The sequence below is a fragment of the Physeter macrocephalus genome, chromosome 7 (assembly GCF_002837175.3).
Source record: "Physeter macrocephalus isolate SW-GA chromosome 7, ASM283717v5, whole genome shotgun sequence".
Lineage (NCBI taxonomy): Eukaryota > Metazoa > Chordata > Mammalia > Artiodactyla > Physeteridae > Physeter > Physeter macrocephalus.
The window spans coordinates 20,282,738-20,298,673 of NC_041220.1; the positions used below are offsets into that span (position 1 = coordinate 20,282,738).

General features: G+C 40.2%; 1 protein-coding gene across 10 annotated transcripts in view; it reads left to right on the plus strand.

The window, feature by feature from the left end:
• The window catches only part of LOC114486557 (uncharacterized), a 71,253-nt gene that overhangs the window by 32,174 nt on the left and 23,143 nt on the right, over nucleotides 1-15,936 (plus strand). For 8 of the 10 annotated variants that reach the window (XM_055085870.1, XM_055085869.1, XM_055085874.1 and 5 more), the window contains one exon: nucleotides 12,777-14,163. In XM_055085870.1, coding sequence (XP_054941845.1) covers nucleotides 14,141-14,163 — 23 coding nt within the window. In that variant the 5' untranslated portion in view covers nucleotides 12,777-14,140. Of the gene's footprint in view, nucleotides 1-12,776; nucleotides 14,164-14,514; nucleotides 14,535-15,936 lie in introns of those variants that run through there. The other 2 variants (XM_055085878.1, XM_055085872.1) reach the window with 2 other exon arrangements.

A 15,936-nucleotide genomic window follows, 5' to 3' on the forward strand; every position in this document is an offset into this window, starting at 1 on the left:
TTCAGGTATTACCTGGGCCCAGAGTGGGATCTAGTGCTTAACACGATTTAATACTTAAGTTTACAAAAGTCAGTGATTTTGTTCATTTTTTCATTCTTGAAGGAGGATGTGATAATATTGCAGGACACCAGGATATGGCTGAACCAATATTCACTGACAGCCTATTATGTACCAGGTATTATACTGAAAAGTAAGGTATAATGCTTATGATATTGAACTTGAGTCCTGCTCTCATGTAGATTACATTCTTGCAGAAAGGTAGAGATTAAGCTCCTAAACACATGATTATTTATATAAGTATATAAATAATTAAAGTGCTTATATTTTATTTGCATATGTTCTAACAATCCTGTGGGCTAGTTACTGGTTATGGCCCATCACTCAGGATGCCCCCCCCTTCACCACAGGATCATAAGGCTTTGACAGCAACATCTTATTCTCCATCAGCATTCCAGTAGGAGTCCAGCAAAACTTGCATGGCTGCCGTTTTCTGTTGTTATCCTGATATCTACATGAACAGGGGCAGTGCGGCCTTCTTACCCTTTTAACAAGGATTTCTGACACCTCCCGTCAGATGATAACACTGCTGCCCTTAGTAACTCTAACTTGGGTCTAAACCAGTCCTTTTCCCTTATGGGCCAGCTGTTAGGCTGCAGAAAAGGAGACGCTCATAAAATTTATGGACTTCACACTTGTGTAGCACGTTTCTATTGAGGAATTCAAGGCACTCTGGATTTTTTATTGCCTTTCATTTAAAATAACCCTGAGATTTAAGGTGAAAATGGTATTTTTCTTGCGTACAAAATGGGGAAGCCTGAGCACAGGGTCCCATCCTCCATGCTCCAGCTCTGTTCCTACAAAATGGCACCTTAGCTGAGGCTTGCAAATCAAGCAGGTGACAGTGGTGATACAGTTTGCAAGGTAAGGAAATCCTATAGTGAAAGTGCTCGTGAAACATACAAATTCTCCTTTTGTTTTAAATTAAAAATTCAGCTTTATGTATGCTTGGCCTAAGGAAGTAAGATGTGCCTAAACTACATGTCTTGGACTAGAATTGTTAGTAGAATCCTCAATCCAGGGCCCTTTGTTCTGGATTTTGTTGAAATGTCGGTGGCAGATGAACTTCCGTTTGCCTATAGAAAAAATAATCTAAGCTCCTAAGGTTCGCCAACAAGACTTTTTAGAATCTGGATATCACCTATATTTCCAATCTTATTTTTCTGCTATTGGCTATATTTCTTTAGCCAATTAAAGTATATTTATGGTTAGTTCTGGTGGCCGCAGTTCAGCAGATTGGCAGGTAGTACTGAAAGCTGTAGGCTCACCCTGCACCAATAAGCACAAAGTTTGGCAGGGGTATAAGGAAATGTCTTCTTCTGAAACAGAAAATATTCTGCTCCTCTGAGCCTTAAGTACCTGGGGTGGGTCCTTGGGTGCCCCTGTGTCCCCAGGCATCTGCCTCTCCTTTGCCCCCGGGAATCTGCCCTGCAATTTCCTGTTGGACTTGAGCCAACTCAGAATCTGCCCCTTTCCAGTCAATCTCTTCTCCCAGCCTTTGGTTCTTGCTCCTTCTTAGCTTACAAAGCTGCCTGTGAATTGCTCTGATTATTTTTCTCTATTTCCTACCTCAAAATTCATTCTCTAGCAACATATAGCTTATTTACACATTTTTCTTGTCTCTAGAACTTTGCTTATATTGTGCTTCTGCCTGGAATGTCTTAGCCAATAAAACTTCCACAGACTGGAAGACCCAAGTCACAAGTCAATCCCTCCAGAAACGCTTCCCCAGTCCACAGGCTAGGTAAATTTTCTTCCTTTATTCTTCCATAGGAAATGGAATGGTAATTTCCTGTTTGTATAAATATATATTTATAATAAGATCCTACATCTGCCCCATCCCATCCCCATCCTACTAGCCTATTAAGTTCCTGAGGATAAGGACTAAGGTATTCCTTTTTGCATGCGTAACATGCTAAGACATTATCAGATTCTCCATAAATGTCCCTTGGATGACTAAGTGCTTCCTGGTCACTAACTAGGATCTTTATCAGCCTGGAAAAGCTCTTCTGGAACCAGGACTCTTACTCACTGGCCGTGAGTCCTCACCACAGATTCATCCCCACAGATCAGATCTCAGCAACATGGACCACCTGGAGGTGGGGGGTGAACATGGTAGAACCAGGTAAGAGATGGACCGGGGGAAGCTGACCTGGGCTCTCAGTGACATTGAGGCTGCCCAGTGCTCCATGCCCCAGAGATACCGGGAGGTCAGACGTAGTTCCTGACAGTGTTGGGACCAAGGAGTCCAATCTGCTGTGTGGAGTGGGGCAACGTGGGGAGAATCTGGGCATCAGGATTGTACTGTGGCTCCACTTAAACAATGCAGTCCTGCTAGGAAGCCAGTCAGGCTGTGGGAGCAGGGAAGGCTCTGGCAAAATCTAGGTAGAATGGGAAGGAAGGCTCTCAGATCAGTAGGAAATGGGGTTGGGCTAACAGGGTGAGGCAGAAGCTCAAACCACATGATGGAGGTGAGGAAAGGGTGGGGGGAGGGAGAGAAAGAGAGAGAAAAGGAGGAAGGGAGACAGAAAAGGGAAATGAAGAGGTGGCAAGGCTAGCAGTGAGAGAGAAGAGAAGGGAGAAAGAATTGAAGAGGGGAGAAGAGAAAGAGAAGAGGAGAGGAATGGGAGTGAGAGAGCGGGGAGAAGGGGCAAGAGAAGGAGATTAAAAAGGAGAAAGCAAAGAGGAGACTGGGGGCACCAGAAGGCTCATCCCTGTATACCACCTGCCTGAACAAAGTCCAGCCCAGGAGTCACCTTAAGGGAGTGGGTCAAATGGCATGATATCCCCCTAAAATCACCAACAGCTTTCACCTACTTTGATGCAGACAATTGTGACTTTTCTCATCTCTTGTAGAGTGTGAATAAAAGCATTTTAAGCAAATTTGGCTACATTTAATTTGCATGCTACATACATTATTCATTATATATGTGCATACATTATGTACATATTATATATATTATGCATGTACTCTCCATTAGACAAAAATGCAATGTGATTGCTGTGCAAACACAGTTTCAAAACTAATTTCCTAACAACCCACTCCACCGCCTGCTTCTACCTTAACTATATTACTACATTCCCGCGTGCAGTTCTGGGTTGGCCAGAGTTCCGGTCACAACCAGCTTGTAGATGTGAGTCTGCAGATGCATTTCCTGTCCTCTTTAGAACTGGCTCATCACTGGACAGGGTCAAGATGGGAGGTACTTGAGAGGGTGGTCTTGATACAGTTAAAAAAAAAACCCACAAATTTTGTTGTATTATATTTCTGCTTAAAGATCTTCAGCAGCTGTCCATTGCTTTCTTTTTTAAAAATTTTCTTTTATTTTTAAAATTAATTTTTGTAGGAGTATAGTTGATTTACAATGTTGTGTTAATTTCTGCTGTATGGCAAAGTGATTCAGTTATATATATATACATATATCCACTCTTGTTTAGATTCTTTTCCCATGTAGGTCACTTCAGAGTATTGAGTAGAGTTCCCTGTGCTGTACAGTAAGTTCTTATTAGTTATCTGTTTTATATATAGTAGTGTGTATATGTTAATCCTAATCTCCCAATTTATCCCTCCCCCCTTCCCCATTGGTAACCATAAGTTTGTTTTCTACATCTCTGACTCTATTTCTGTTTTGCAAATAGGTTCATTTGTACCATGTTTTTAGATTCCACATATAAGCGATATCATATGATATTTGTCTTTGTCTGACTTACTTCACTCACTATGACAATCTTGATGCAGTTTTAACATCCAAATAAGAACAGCAGCAAGAATCATTCATTCCTAGCACTCTTTAGTGTTAGATACGAAATAGATCAATGCAAATAAAATAATACTCACCTGTATAGTGAGGCTGCTGTGAGGAGGAGAGACTGGCACCGACAGTGGTAACTTGCACAGAGTGCTGTTTAATATTATCTATTATCACTTGTATTTTTATTATTATTCGTTTAGTGCTTACACTTTATCATGCAATACCTTACCTGGTCTTTACAGCACCTGTAAGGTAGACAGAGCCCACGTTGTAACTTGCTGTACTAATGAGGAAACTGGGTTTTGCACAAGGTCAGGCCCAGGGAGGAAAGCGGCCCCAGAGGCCTTCCAGTCACCTAGTGCAATGTCATCTGTACCCTTGTGAACTACAGCCAATGAGACTAGCTAGAGAGAAATGGTTATTTCTAAATTATTTCTAAATGGTCACAAAATAATACATGGTATGTCTCCTGACAGCCCTCCAGTAAATGATTTCACAGCTTGATATAATTTTAAAATTTTATTATCAGCCAGAGCTTATTTCTGTGCTCTTTCTCCACTACCTTTTAAAATTGGGAAAGTAATACGAAAATGTTAAGGCTAAAGTGTCACTAGCAACAAGGGTTCAAAATAGAAATGGCTTCAGAACTGCTCCCAGTTTTATTAGGGTGTGTCGAACTGACATTTGGTGGTGATTGTGTGGTTTTAAAGTTACCCTTGGTTGAGGTGAAAAGACCAGGTGGTAAATCCAGAAGTGGAATGAGGTCAACCGATTTCTGACTTGCTCTGCGACTCTTACAAATCATTTAATATCCATACTTTGTTAGCTTCCAAATGCATACGGGGGTAAACACCAGGACAGGAATGGCATGGGGTTCTGTTATTTCCAGCAGTCAAACCATAAGTTGAAGCAATTTGTGCATGAGCAATTTTCTCATATACACACGAGGAGGTTGGATGGATTTAAAGGCTCTAAGGGCTCAAGTCCCCTCAGATGGATACCATCAAGGGCACTGAGGTGGGTGTTGTACACAGATTCTTATTCACTGGCTGTTTTGGGCCCTTGGGGAGTTTTCCTAGGGGACCTGATATGGGCAAGTTACTGCTTCTGGTGGATGCATATTAACTGTCCCCCTATGGCCTCCAAAGAATTGCTGAGGAAAAGCTTGAGAAATTACTTTGGATTCAACTCAGACATAAGGTTTTCCTACAAAAGGTCCACAGCCAAGCACTGGCTGTGCCTTGTTCACCTTCTGGAAGCCCTGGGAAGGCCTTTCCTAAGGCATTTCTGGCATATTTTAAATGTGTGAGACCTGAGGGAATAAAGAAATGGAAATCTAAAGAGACTGTATGTCTCTTATAACCATGTTCTTCTTCATCAACTTAGCCATGATGCTTACACCCTTAAATAAGAATTTTACATAATTCCATTGAGAAATAGAATTGTCTCTTCTTGACCTTCCACAATTTTAAAGTTCCTCAGAACAATCATTTTAGAATAAAATTTGCTCAGGGACTGATTCATATTTCAGATTTATGGTGCTGTTCTTTATTGATATTCACTCCTTAGGTGATCTCATCTAGTATCGAGACTTTAAGTACCATCAATGCGCTGACACTCCCATATTTATATCTCTGGGCTGGACCTTTCCTCTGAACTCCAGATTGGATTTCCAATGACCTACTTCACACCTCCACTTGGTGTCTAAAAACATCTCACACCTAACGTGTCCAGAGAGAAATTCCTGTTTTTCCCACCAAACCTGTTTTTTTCAAAGTCATCTCCAACTCCATGAATGGCAACTTCATTCTTAAGTTACTCAGTCCAAAAACTTGGGATTATTCTTTTTTCCTTCTTTCACAACCCTTATTCAACTCCTCAGCAATTCCTATCAGATTTACTTTAAAAAATGTTTCCAAAATCGGATCCCTTTGTGCCAACACCATTACCGAGCTGGTCCAGGACAACATTGTCCTTCATCTGAATTATTGTAATAATATTCTAACTGGTCTCCATGTCTGTGGTCACCATGGAGTTTCCTGTGTGATCCTTTAGAAATGTAAATCAGAATCAGACCTTCTGGAATCTTCCCAGCATATGGAGGTTAAAACAACACCCTTAAAATAACCTACAAAACCCTATGATACATACAACCTTCCTACCTCTCTGTCCTCATTTTCTAATAGTCTTTCTCTTGCTCTGTTCCAGGTACTGGGCTACTTGCTCTTCCTCCACAATGTCAGGCACACTGTAGTTTCAAGGTCTCTGTATTTTTTTTTCCCTTTTCCTGAAATGCTCCTTCACCAGATTTTCTCAAGGTGACCTTCTATATTTGTCTTTCAACTTTCAGATTCTGCTAACTGCTTCCTCCTTTCATTGCCACCTTTGGAGTAGGGGTGGTAGCAAAGAGTCTGGAATAATACATTATCACTTGTGGTTCTTCCTAAATCTCATTTTAATAAATTGTCCTTTTGTTATAAGCCTCCTTTGAATTATTTTAATTTGAATGTGCTCTTTCCTGTTGTGACCCTGAGTGATGCAATAATTAGTATTACATTTTGTATTTATTGGTACTGGAAGTGGCCACAGGAAACAGGCCTTCCAAATGGGATACTGATATTGAGTTTCTCCTAAATTCATGGAACACAGAGATAATCATCCTGCTAGGGGAAAGTGGGTACAGAGGTATTTCTATTACCCAATTTATCATCACTGATGGCGGTAGAGAATGATGTGCAGTTGCAGGGGATAGAAGTAGGAGATCACTATGGCAACAATAGAGATTATAAAGCATGTGGAATAAGCTGACTTCGTTTTTCCCTCAAGGGCTTACTTAGGGGAAAAAGAAATTAAGAGGTACAAATTTATATAACACAGATGGAGAACAAGAAGCTTTGAAGGAGTTCTTCATCTTCTACTGTTGCAGGACCTATTTGTCTAAGGCACAAGCCCAGGATGTGATTGTAAGAAGTGGGAGACTGCAGCATTGATCAAATTCTCAAGTATGTCAAGGTTCTCAATTAAAAAAAAAACTGGTAGAAAATGAGTTGTACTCTGAGGCAGGGGATTTGGACATTTGAGCAGACATTGGGATGAGAACTTTGACCCTCCGAATTCTCTTGAAATTCTCTTGCCTGGGGAGGTAGTCTCTGCTCCATCCCCTCCCTCTGAATAGTCTTCTTCTGCATAAAAGGTTTTCAATGATTGAACCTAAGGCAGTTACCTCACAACCTGGTGCTGATTTCCCTTAGGACCCAATATCATCAACTCTTATTCTTTCTAGACCTATGATGACAGCTATTTTCCAACCTAGCACAGTTTAAGAAATTCAAGACCTGACTCCATGAGGAAAGAGCATATAGAAAAGGAAAGAAGAATCAACCAATCTCTATCAGCAGATGCCTGTTTAGTCAAAACCTTTGGGAGGACCCAAAGGATGCACCATTCACCAAAGGATTAAGAAATGTATTAGTGTGGGGACAGCTGTATGCTTGAAAAGTTCTATGATGGCTCCTTTTAGGAAAGAGATGATGGAGGGGATGATGCAATGTAACGGGTTCACTGATCTCAATGTGAATAGTGGAAACCTTAGATTTGTAGAGGATGTTTAGTAGCAATTAACTGTCAGAGATAAGGTAATAAGCCACAGGGTTTGAATGATAATCATAAATTTGGATCTGAGGGGTCTGTGACAATGCTGATTTGATGAGGAAGTCCCTAGTAATGAAATAGATGGCAGCCTACTAATGGGCTGTTTGACATATGTAAGTGGAAAAATTATTGGCCCACAGTACAGAAACCTAACTTGAATCTTTGAGGTGAACTTCATTCCTTCTATCCATTTTCTAAATCTAAATTGATTCATATACCTGAAGTCTCTTAACTGAGGGGTAGTCCAGGTCCCTTTGACGAAAGACATTGTAATATGGACTTATCAATCCTGTAAATCTCGTCCTAAGACTTCCCTGGGAGCTCTGAAATAATTTATTATGGTGACTGTGCACTGAGCAAATGATAAATGCCCACACTTTCTGGGGGTTATTTTTGTCTATGAACTGAAGTGAATCCCCTAAGACTAAAAATTCCTTTTGTCCTAATAAGCAGGGGCTCACAGAAACCAAGAAGAGATGAAATCTTGGCTCACATCTAATAGTAGTTCTCAGAAGACTGGGGATAAATACAATTAATTCCTTATCTAGAACGTTTAGGAGAATTAATTTGTTTAAGAGGAGACAAAGTTCCCATATTGGTACAGTGACCTATGAAGTGGGGGACGTTATGCTAGAAAAGATCAATAGAAACCCCTGAAACGGGCTCCCCTGCTCCACCAATAAGATGATGAACCAAAATAATATCTCATTTCTAGGGATATTCTAAAGATTAGTGTCACTATCAAAATTGTAAGAAATGAAATCGTGGCTGTGCTTACCACATATTACTGAACATGCCTATTTGGTTGGTACAAAAGCCGGATGTATCATGGAGAATAATAGTAAACTGTAGCAGACTTAATCATGTGGTGATTATATTTGCAGCTGTATTATTCCATTTCAATCAGTGAGGAAAATCAGAAGCAGTTCCCATTTACGTGGCAGGGACTACAGTATACAGTTACTATTTGGTCCAGGTGCTATGTCAATTCCCCTACTCTTTGTTGTAATATAATCTAGATGGACCTTGATCACCGTATTTCACTAAACGTCTTACTCGCCTACTACATAAAGGTGACATTGCTAACTGGGTCTGGTAAGTAGGAAGCAGCAAGCACTCTAGATATCTTAATAAGACATATGCATTCTAGAAAGCAGGAATGAAAACTATAAAATTTCAGGGTCTGAAATATGAGTGGTCCAGTAGGCATAATGTGACCTCCTTTCTGAAGTAAGGGGCAAGTTGCTACACCTTACACAAAACTCATCACTTAGAAAAGGTATATACCTAGGACCAGTTAGGATTTTGCAGGCAATGCATATATTTGAGTATGATCCTATTACCTATGTATTGGTAATTTATAAGGTTACAGGTTTTGAGAGGGAAAACTATAGCAAGAATGGGCTCTGTAGCAAGCCTAGATTGCAAATGCAGGCTGTTCTGCTATCTGGGCCTCATAATACAGGACACATGAATAAAGGAAGTATTTGTGGCAGACAGAGATGCTTTTTGAGCCTCTGGCAAATTCAATAGGAAAATCAACAGCACAGATACCCAGGGTTCTGGAATAAGGCCACTTCCTTCTTTACTGACAACTATTTTCCATTTGAAAAGCAGCTCCTGGCTTGCTACCAGACACTAAATACTTGACCATGGAAAGTAAAATGACTATGCAATCTGAACTTCCCATTATATCTGAAGTACTATTTGATCCACAGAAATTAACATTGGACAGAAACAATAATTTTATACCATAATTGAAGTAGCATACACAAGTCCAGTCCTAAGCATATTCAATCAACTGCAGAAGCTCAGACTCACTATTGTACCTGCTTCTACTGCTTTGCCATCTTTCCCTCATTCACATCTATGGCTTCATGGAGAGTTCAGAATGACTAGTTAATTGTGGAAGCAAAAGCATGGACCTGATTTATGGATAGATCTGCGTGCTTTGCTGGCACCAGCTGAAGAAGGACGGACTTTGCAAAACAATCACACTCAGTGGTGACCCTGAAAGACAGTACGATGGAGTTATTATCACTCCATGATAATACAACAGCTGATGGGACTTCATGTGTCTCCTGAGATAAGAATATGTATTTTTCAACTAATGAAGGACAAGAGTGAGTGGTGAGGGACAAAGCACATAGGCTGTGCTGAATATCTCGCATATGAAACTGCAGATCAACTTTTCCCCGTCTGAATTTCCAGCTCTGACCAGGGAGGCTGATTAGTGTGGTTATGTCACAAGCTTCTCCAACATTCAGCTGAGTAAGGCCAGTAGGGACCAGAGGCAGATCAGAACTAGAGGGAGGTTATTGTGTTGATTCCCATGGCTCTTTTCTTGTGAGTTCACTTTAAACTAGCTGTGTCTCTTTACTCAACATCACTATTTATTTCAAGGTAACTATTTCTGCATGATTCTCCCCTTTCATGATCTGGTAACTAGTCCCCCCCTTGTCCTTTTCGGCCTATGGGTGATTACAGTACTGTTCTACCCAACTCTGAGTTAACACACAACCCTCGTGTTCCGATCCATCCTACCTACACCTTTGTAAATAGAATCTTCGTTTAAAAAAATCCCCTAAAATGTTCCAATTCGAGAGTACCATCTGTTTCCTGTTGGGAAATACACCTCATGCAGTCATCTTTCCTCTCAGCTACACACTGTTTACTATTTAGAGCTCATGCGTTTGCAAGTGACAAAAATATTCCAACTAACCTTGCTTAAGCTAAAAAGCATAGGAATTTATTAGCTTGCATCACTAGAAAGCCCAAGGGATAGCAATTCTGTCTCCAGGCATGGTTGAATCCAAGAGCTCACATGATATTGACAGGGTTATCTCCTCTTGGCTCTATTTTGTGTTCCTTTTTAGGCAAGTCGTTTCCACAAGGTGACAAATATGGATACTGGCAGGTCTGGTTTATAGTGGCTTCACAGGTTGCGATCCCAGAAAAAAGGGCATGAAAGATAGTGCAAGTGTCCTAACGCCTGTCGTGATGTGATTCCAATGGTGAACTGCTGGGTGTAGCTGAGGTTGCTTCCCTGGCTGTCTCATTGGCAGTCACGTAAGAATAAAGGAGCAAACCCACTGCAGTTTGACCGAGGGGTGGCTGTGAATAGAAAAGAACATTGCCTGGCTCCGAGGAGTACCATCTCTCAATGCTCCATTAGAGCTCATTCTCTTTGAAGCAGTATGGACTTGAAAACAAGGAAGGATGCTGATAATAGAGTGAGTAGGGCAAACTAAAGGCCAGCTTCTGTTTTGACTGGAATGCTCTTCTTGCTAGAATGTGGCATCACTTGTCTGCCTCAGAAGAAAAGCTGATTCAGCAAACCCATTTGGAATGGCCTCTCAGCCCCCATCTGATTGCCAAGTTCAATAATATTGTAAAGAGGGATTCCCTTGGGTAAACAGTGAAGTAGATTTGTTCTAAGGACTTTATAAAAGGCAAAAAAAGCCTTTTGGCAATGTTGCATTTCTTCTTTGGCAACCCATGCTGCAGATATGACTCGGAGCAGTTTGTGTGAACCGCTGGGGTGAAGAGGACCGTAAGGGAGCAAAGCTTGTCTAGGAAGGAGCGTGTACTCCACCCTCTGTAACACAGAATAGATAACACAGCTGGATTATAGCAGCAGAGGGAACAGATAGGTAGGATGGAGTGAGCTCCTGAAGGGAACAGTCCCCATTAACGGAATTAGTAGAGCCATGGAAAACCTTGGGGGTTTCTTATTAAAGTACCACGTGAGAGTGACAAGCATGGAAAATAGCTTTGGCCATGGTGTTAATAGACTGGCAGGAAAGAGGTTATTACTGTCTAGGAAAGGTGTGCTGGGGTCTACACATGGGAATAAACAGTTTATTGGAGAGAAAGTAAGACAGAGAGGTAAAGAAATTGCTCTAGGCTGAAAACAAAATAATATGTGCTAAGAAATAGTAGACAGAATTCATTTGCCTCTTAAATTCTTGTTTGCACACATCAAGCCAGGAATCAAAGTCCTATAGAAAGACACATTGCATCTTTCATGGAACATATAACATTTTGTGACTGGAGCTTTTGGCATCCTTTACTCAACAAGATTTTTGTTAAATTCTTTATTGACTACTATGTATTTAGTACCTACTAGGACAGGTAGTGTAATAATACAATAGAAAAATATGGGTTTTGGTGTCTGGTAAGATGGGTTTTAAATACCTCTTCTCTCACTTACTAGCTTTGTGCTTTTGGCCAAATATCTGAACTTCCTGTGTTAAAGGCAGAACACAATCGTTACCTCATAGGATTGCTGTGGATATTAAATTAGATAGTGCATACAAAGTGGTTGGTACAATAATCACTCAACAAATGGTTGTTGATATTATTACTAATTCCTTAATGAAAAAGGAACTGTTAGAACCAGAATGGCATCATAGTTAGTTGCCACGTATATCAATGTTTATTCCCACTTCTCTCTCCCCACAACCATAAATTATTTGAACAAACTGAGCCTGTTAAGGTTCAACACTTTTTCCTTTCATAGCCTTGTTGGGAAAGGAGTCTGTGGCTTCTCCGTGGTGTAGCGTAATCCCCCATTGGGATCAAAAGGTGGTATATACTTTGTCTGTCAATCTGGCTCACAGACCTCACCAGAGGAGACATAGACTACCTCTGCTAAGAAAAATAGCTGTAGTCTGAAATTTCTGGTTGCCAGCATGGGTGTGTTCCTATTCATCCCAATAGCTCAATATTTTCATTGTGTATTTAAATGTCAGTGTAGCTTAACCTCTTGGATCTCCCCTCATTTTGCCACCAGTTAAAGCCACTGGTGCAGAACTTGTTGTTTGTTGCTGTTGTTGTTACATTAGCAGATGAGAGGGGCACATTTAAATGGCACATTTGTGCCCTTATTTTAAAGGAGTGAGTTAGCTAGGAGGATAGTGCTACAGCAACTGGTTACACAAGTTGTGCCGGCAGGAGAAAACTTCTGAGTTAGGGGAAAGTGTCTCTTTTTTTAACTTTTATGCACACTATTTAAAACATGGTTACAGCAAATTGTTTCCCCCTTTGCTATTGGTATCTCAAGATAGTTTTTCAGTTTAAAATTTGACTTATTGAGATCACATTTTGAAAGTTGGAACTTAGAATCGAATATAAGAAAATGCTTTTCTTGATCGTTTTGTAATCAGAGAAAGTATATGGTGGCTGGTGTTCATGGATTATTCATTTTGGAAATTATCTGTTTGCTTTTTGCTCTTTCTAATTCAGAGCTATGTATCCTGCTTTCATTTTCTTCTCAGTTACTTTGTACTTACACCTTCTTTCTGATTTTCCTAGGTACATAAAAGAGAAATCTTGAGATGAACATCAGAACAACACCAAACAGGAACACAGTTGTGTAAAGCAGAAAGACCTCATTAAAATTATATTGTTGCTTTTTAAGTTACTTAAAAAACAACAATGACCTTTTAAAACTCAGAACATTTTGGGGTTTTAATTAATACTTTGATGTGATTGTTTAAAACCTCCATGCTGGACATTTTCAGGTTGCAGTGAAGAGAGGCATGCTCAGGGTATCAAAGGTCACAGTGTTTATGGAGAAAAGATGTTGACGCGAACGCAAAATCACTAGAGTTCTTGTGACCTGATTCTTGGTCAGATTTCAAGAGCTGGTGCCTATAAATCTTCCATCACTATGGTGTCTCAGATACTCCATCTCTATTTCTATTACTTGTCCTTCTCCTGCCATTAAGGACCAACTGACCCTGTGAAACTCAAATTTTGTGAGTTTAATCCTGTGAAGACAGACTGTGGGACGGAAACTGCAAGAGGAGATATGGTTTGATGCCCTTCGTGAACACCTCTTCTGCATCAAAAAACCTGGTTCACCTGTGGCTCAGGTGCCATTCTTTGGTCCAACCAGCTGTGGCCAGAAGAGCAGGATTACGTACGTAAGGCATGAGATCACATGCCTGAAGGGCCATCTGGTACAGCTTATGGTGTCTTATGCCTATTACCTCTTTCTTAGCAAAGGACATGGTCCTGGCAAACGTTCAAAGCAGATAAAGTCCTCTTCAGTGTATGTCATAACTCGAAATGCAGAATCTAGACACTTCTAAGAACTTAAAACACATACCCTACTTCACACCCATTAGATGACTGCTATTAAAAAACCAGAAAATAACAAGTGTTGACAAGGATGTGGAGAAACTGGAACCATTGTGCACTGTTGTTGAATGTAAAATGGTGCAGTTCCTGTGGAAAACAATGTGGTGGTTCCTCAAAAAATTAAAACTAGAACTGCCATATGATTCAGCAATTCCACTTCTGGGTATATATACAAGAGAACTGAAAACAGAAGCTCAGAGATATCTGTGCACTCATGTTCGTAGCAGCACTATTCCACTATGCACTTCCACTAAAAGGTGGAAGAAACCCAAGTGTTCATCAATGGCTGAGTAGATAAGCAATAGAATATTATTCAGCCTCAAAGATAAAGGAAGTTCTGACACGTGTTACAACATGGATGAAACTTGAGGATATTATGCTAAGTGAAATAAGCCAGTCGCAAAAGGACAGTACTGTACCATTCCACTTCTATGAGCTACCTACAGTAGTCAGATTCATAGACAGAGATAGTAGGATGGTGGTTTCCAGGGTCTGGTGGAAGGGGAAAAGAATGAAGAGCTATTATTTAATGGATGCAGAATTTCAGCTTCACAAGGTGAAAAGATTTCTGGAGATGGATGGTGGTGATGGTTGAACAACAATGTGAATGTAGTTAATGCCACTGAACTATGTGCCTGAAAATAGTTAAGATGATAAATTTTATGTAAAAAATTTTTGAAATGGCAAAATACCCCCCACACACCCATAAGACACTGGAATCACTCATGTGCACACACACGATCACACCTATGGAAGAGTTAGCTCGGAGTAGTAGTAACGTGTGCAGACCAGTCTATAATCAGGCTGCCTGGGCTCAAATCCTGCCTCTAGCTTCTGACAGCTGTATGACCCTAGACGACTTAACCTCTCTGGGCTTCAGTTTCTTCATCTGTGAAGCAAGGATAATAACACGATTTAACTCATAAGGTAAATCATGAGGATTACTTGAATTAATACAGCATTTAGAATAATCTCAGGAACATGCCATGTGCTCAGCAAATGATAGCTGTTCTTACTATTTGGGTATGCATAAAATGTGTTACTTTATTGAGTATACCAAAGATGGGTGACTGTGGCAAGTGCAAATTCTTTTACAATCTGAAATAAGGAATTTCTAATAGAAGGTACTAATATCCTAAATGTGAAAGAACAAAAGCTCTTTGTTTTGGGAACATAATGGTTTGGTTTCTTCAGGTCAGAGATGTCCACGAATAAACCCACGTATTGTATTCTAAGTAAACATTGTCTTTTGCTTGTAAGTATTTTCGGTGTTGCCATTCTCTTAAAGAAAATGTATTTCTACATTGGATAGTTTGCGTTCTCAGTTTCAGACCATAGAATTTTTGCTAGCTTTTCTCTCTCAGTTATTCTGGGTTTGTATTTATTGTAGAATGATTTAGTGAGCTTCTGAAACATGGCTGGGCATACCTAATTTTGCAAACCAGACTAGGCTATACACAGTGGGATCATATTTGCATAACGGCCACAGCACAGCTAAACTTGAAGCATTTTCCTTGGTATAACAATGACATGCAAATCATCATGCTGCTCAGAAAACAGCAGTGAACTAACCCAGTCAGGTGTCCTAGTTTAATATAACACACTGTGGTCCTTTTCTCCCTCAACATACCTAACGAGTATCCTGTTTTTCTAGTTTTTCATGTCACAGTCCACATAGGGCATTTCAAATGATTGTGTGTGTGTGTGTGTGTGTGTGTGCTAGTTTGTGTATAGGAGAGTCTTGTTGGAAACAAAATCATCTGTTTTCCTGATTTGTTTTTATTTCTATTGCAATTATTTTCCCAATCTGTATTCTGTTTAAAATTTAATTTAATTAATTTACTTTTTATACAGCAGGTTCTTATTAGTTATCTGTTTTATACATATTAGTGTTTACATGTCAATCCCAATCTCCCAGTTAATCCCACCACCATCCCCTCCCCCTGATGCTTTCCCCCCTTGGTGTCCATACGTTTGTTCTCTACATCTGTGTCCCTATTTCTGCCTTGCAAACTGGTTCATCTGTACCATTTTTCTAGGTTCCACATATATACTTTAATGTATGATATTTGTTTCTTTCTTTCTGACTTACTTCACTCTGTATGACAGTCTCTACATCCATCCACGTCTCTACAAAGGACCCAATTTCGTTCCTTTTTATGGCTGAGTAATATTCCACTGTATATATGTGCCACATCTTCTTTATCCATTCATCTGTCAATGGGCATTTGGGTTGCTTCTATGACCTGGCTATTGTAAATAGTGCTGCAATGAACACTGGGGTGCGTGTGTCTTTTTGAATTATGGTTTCTCAGGGTATATGCCCAGT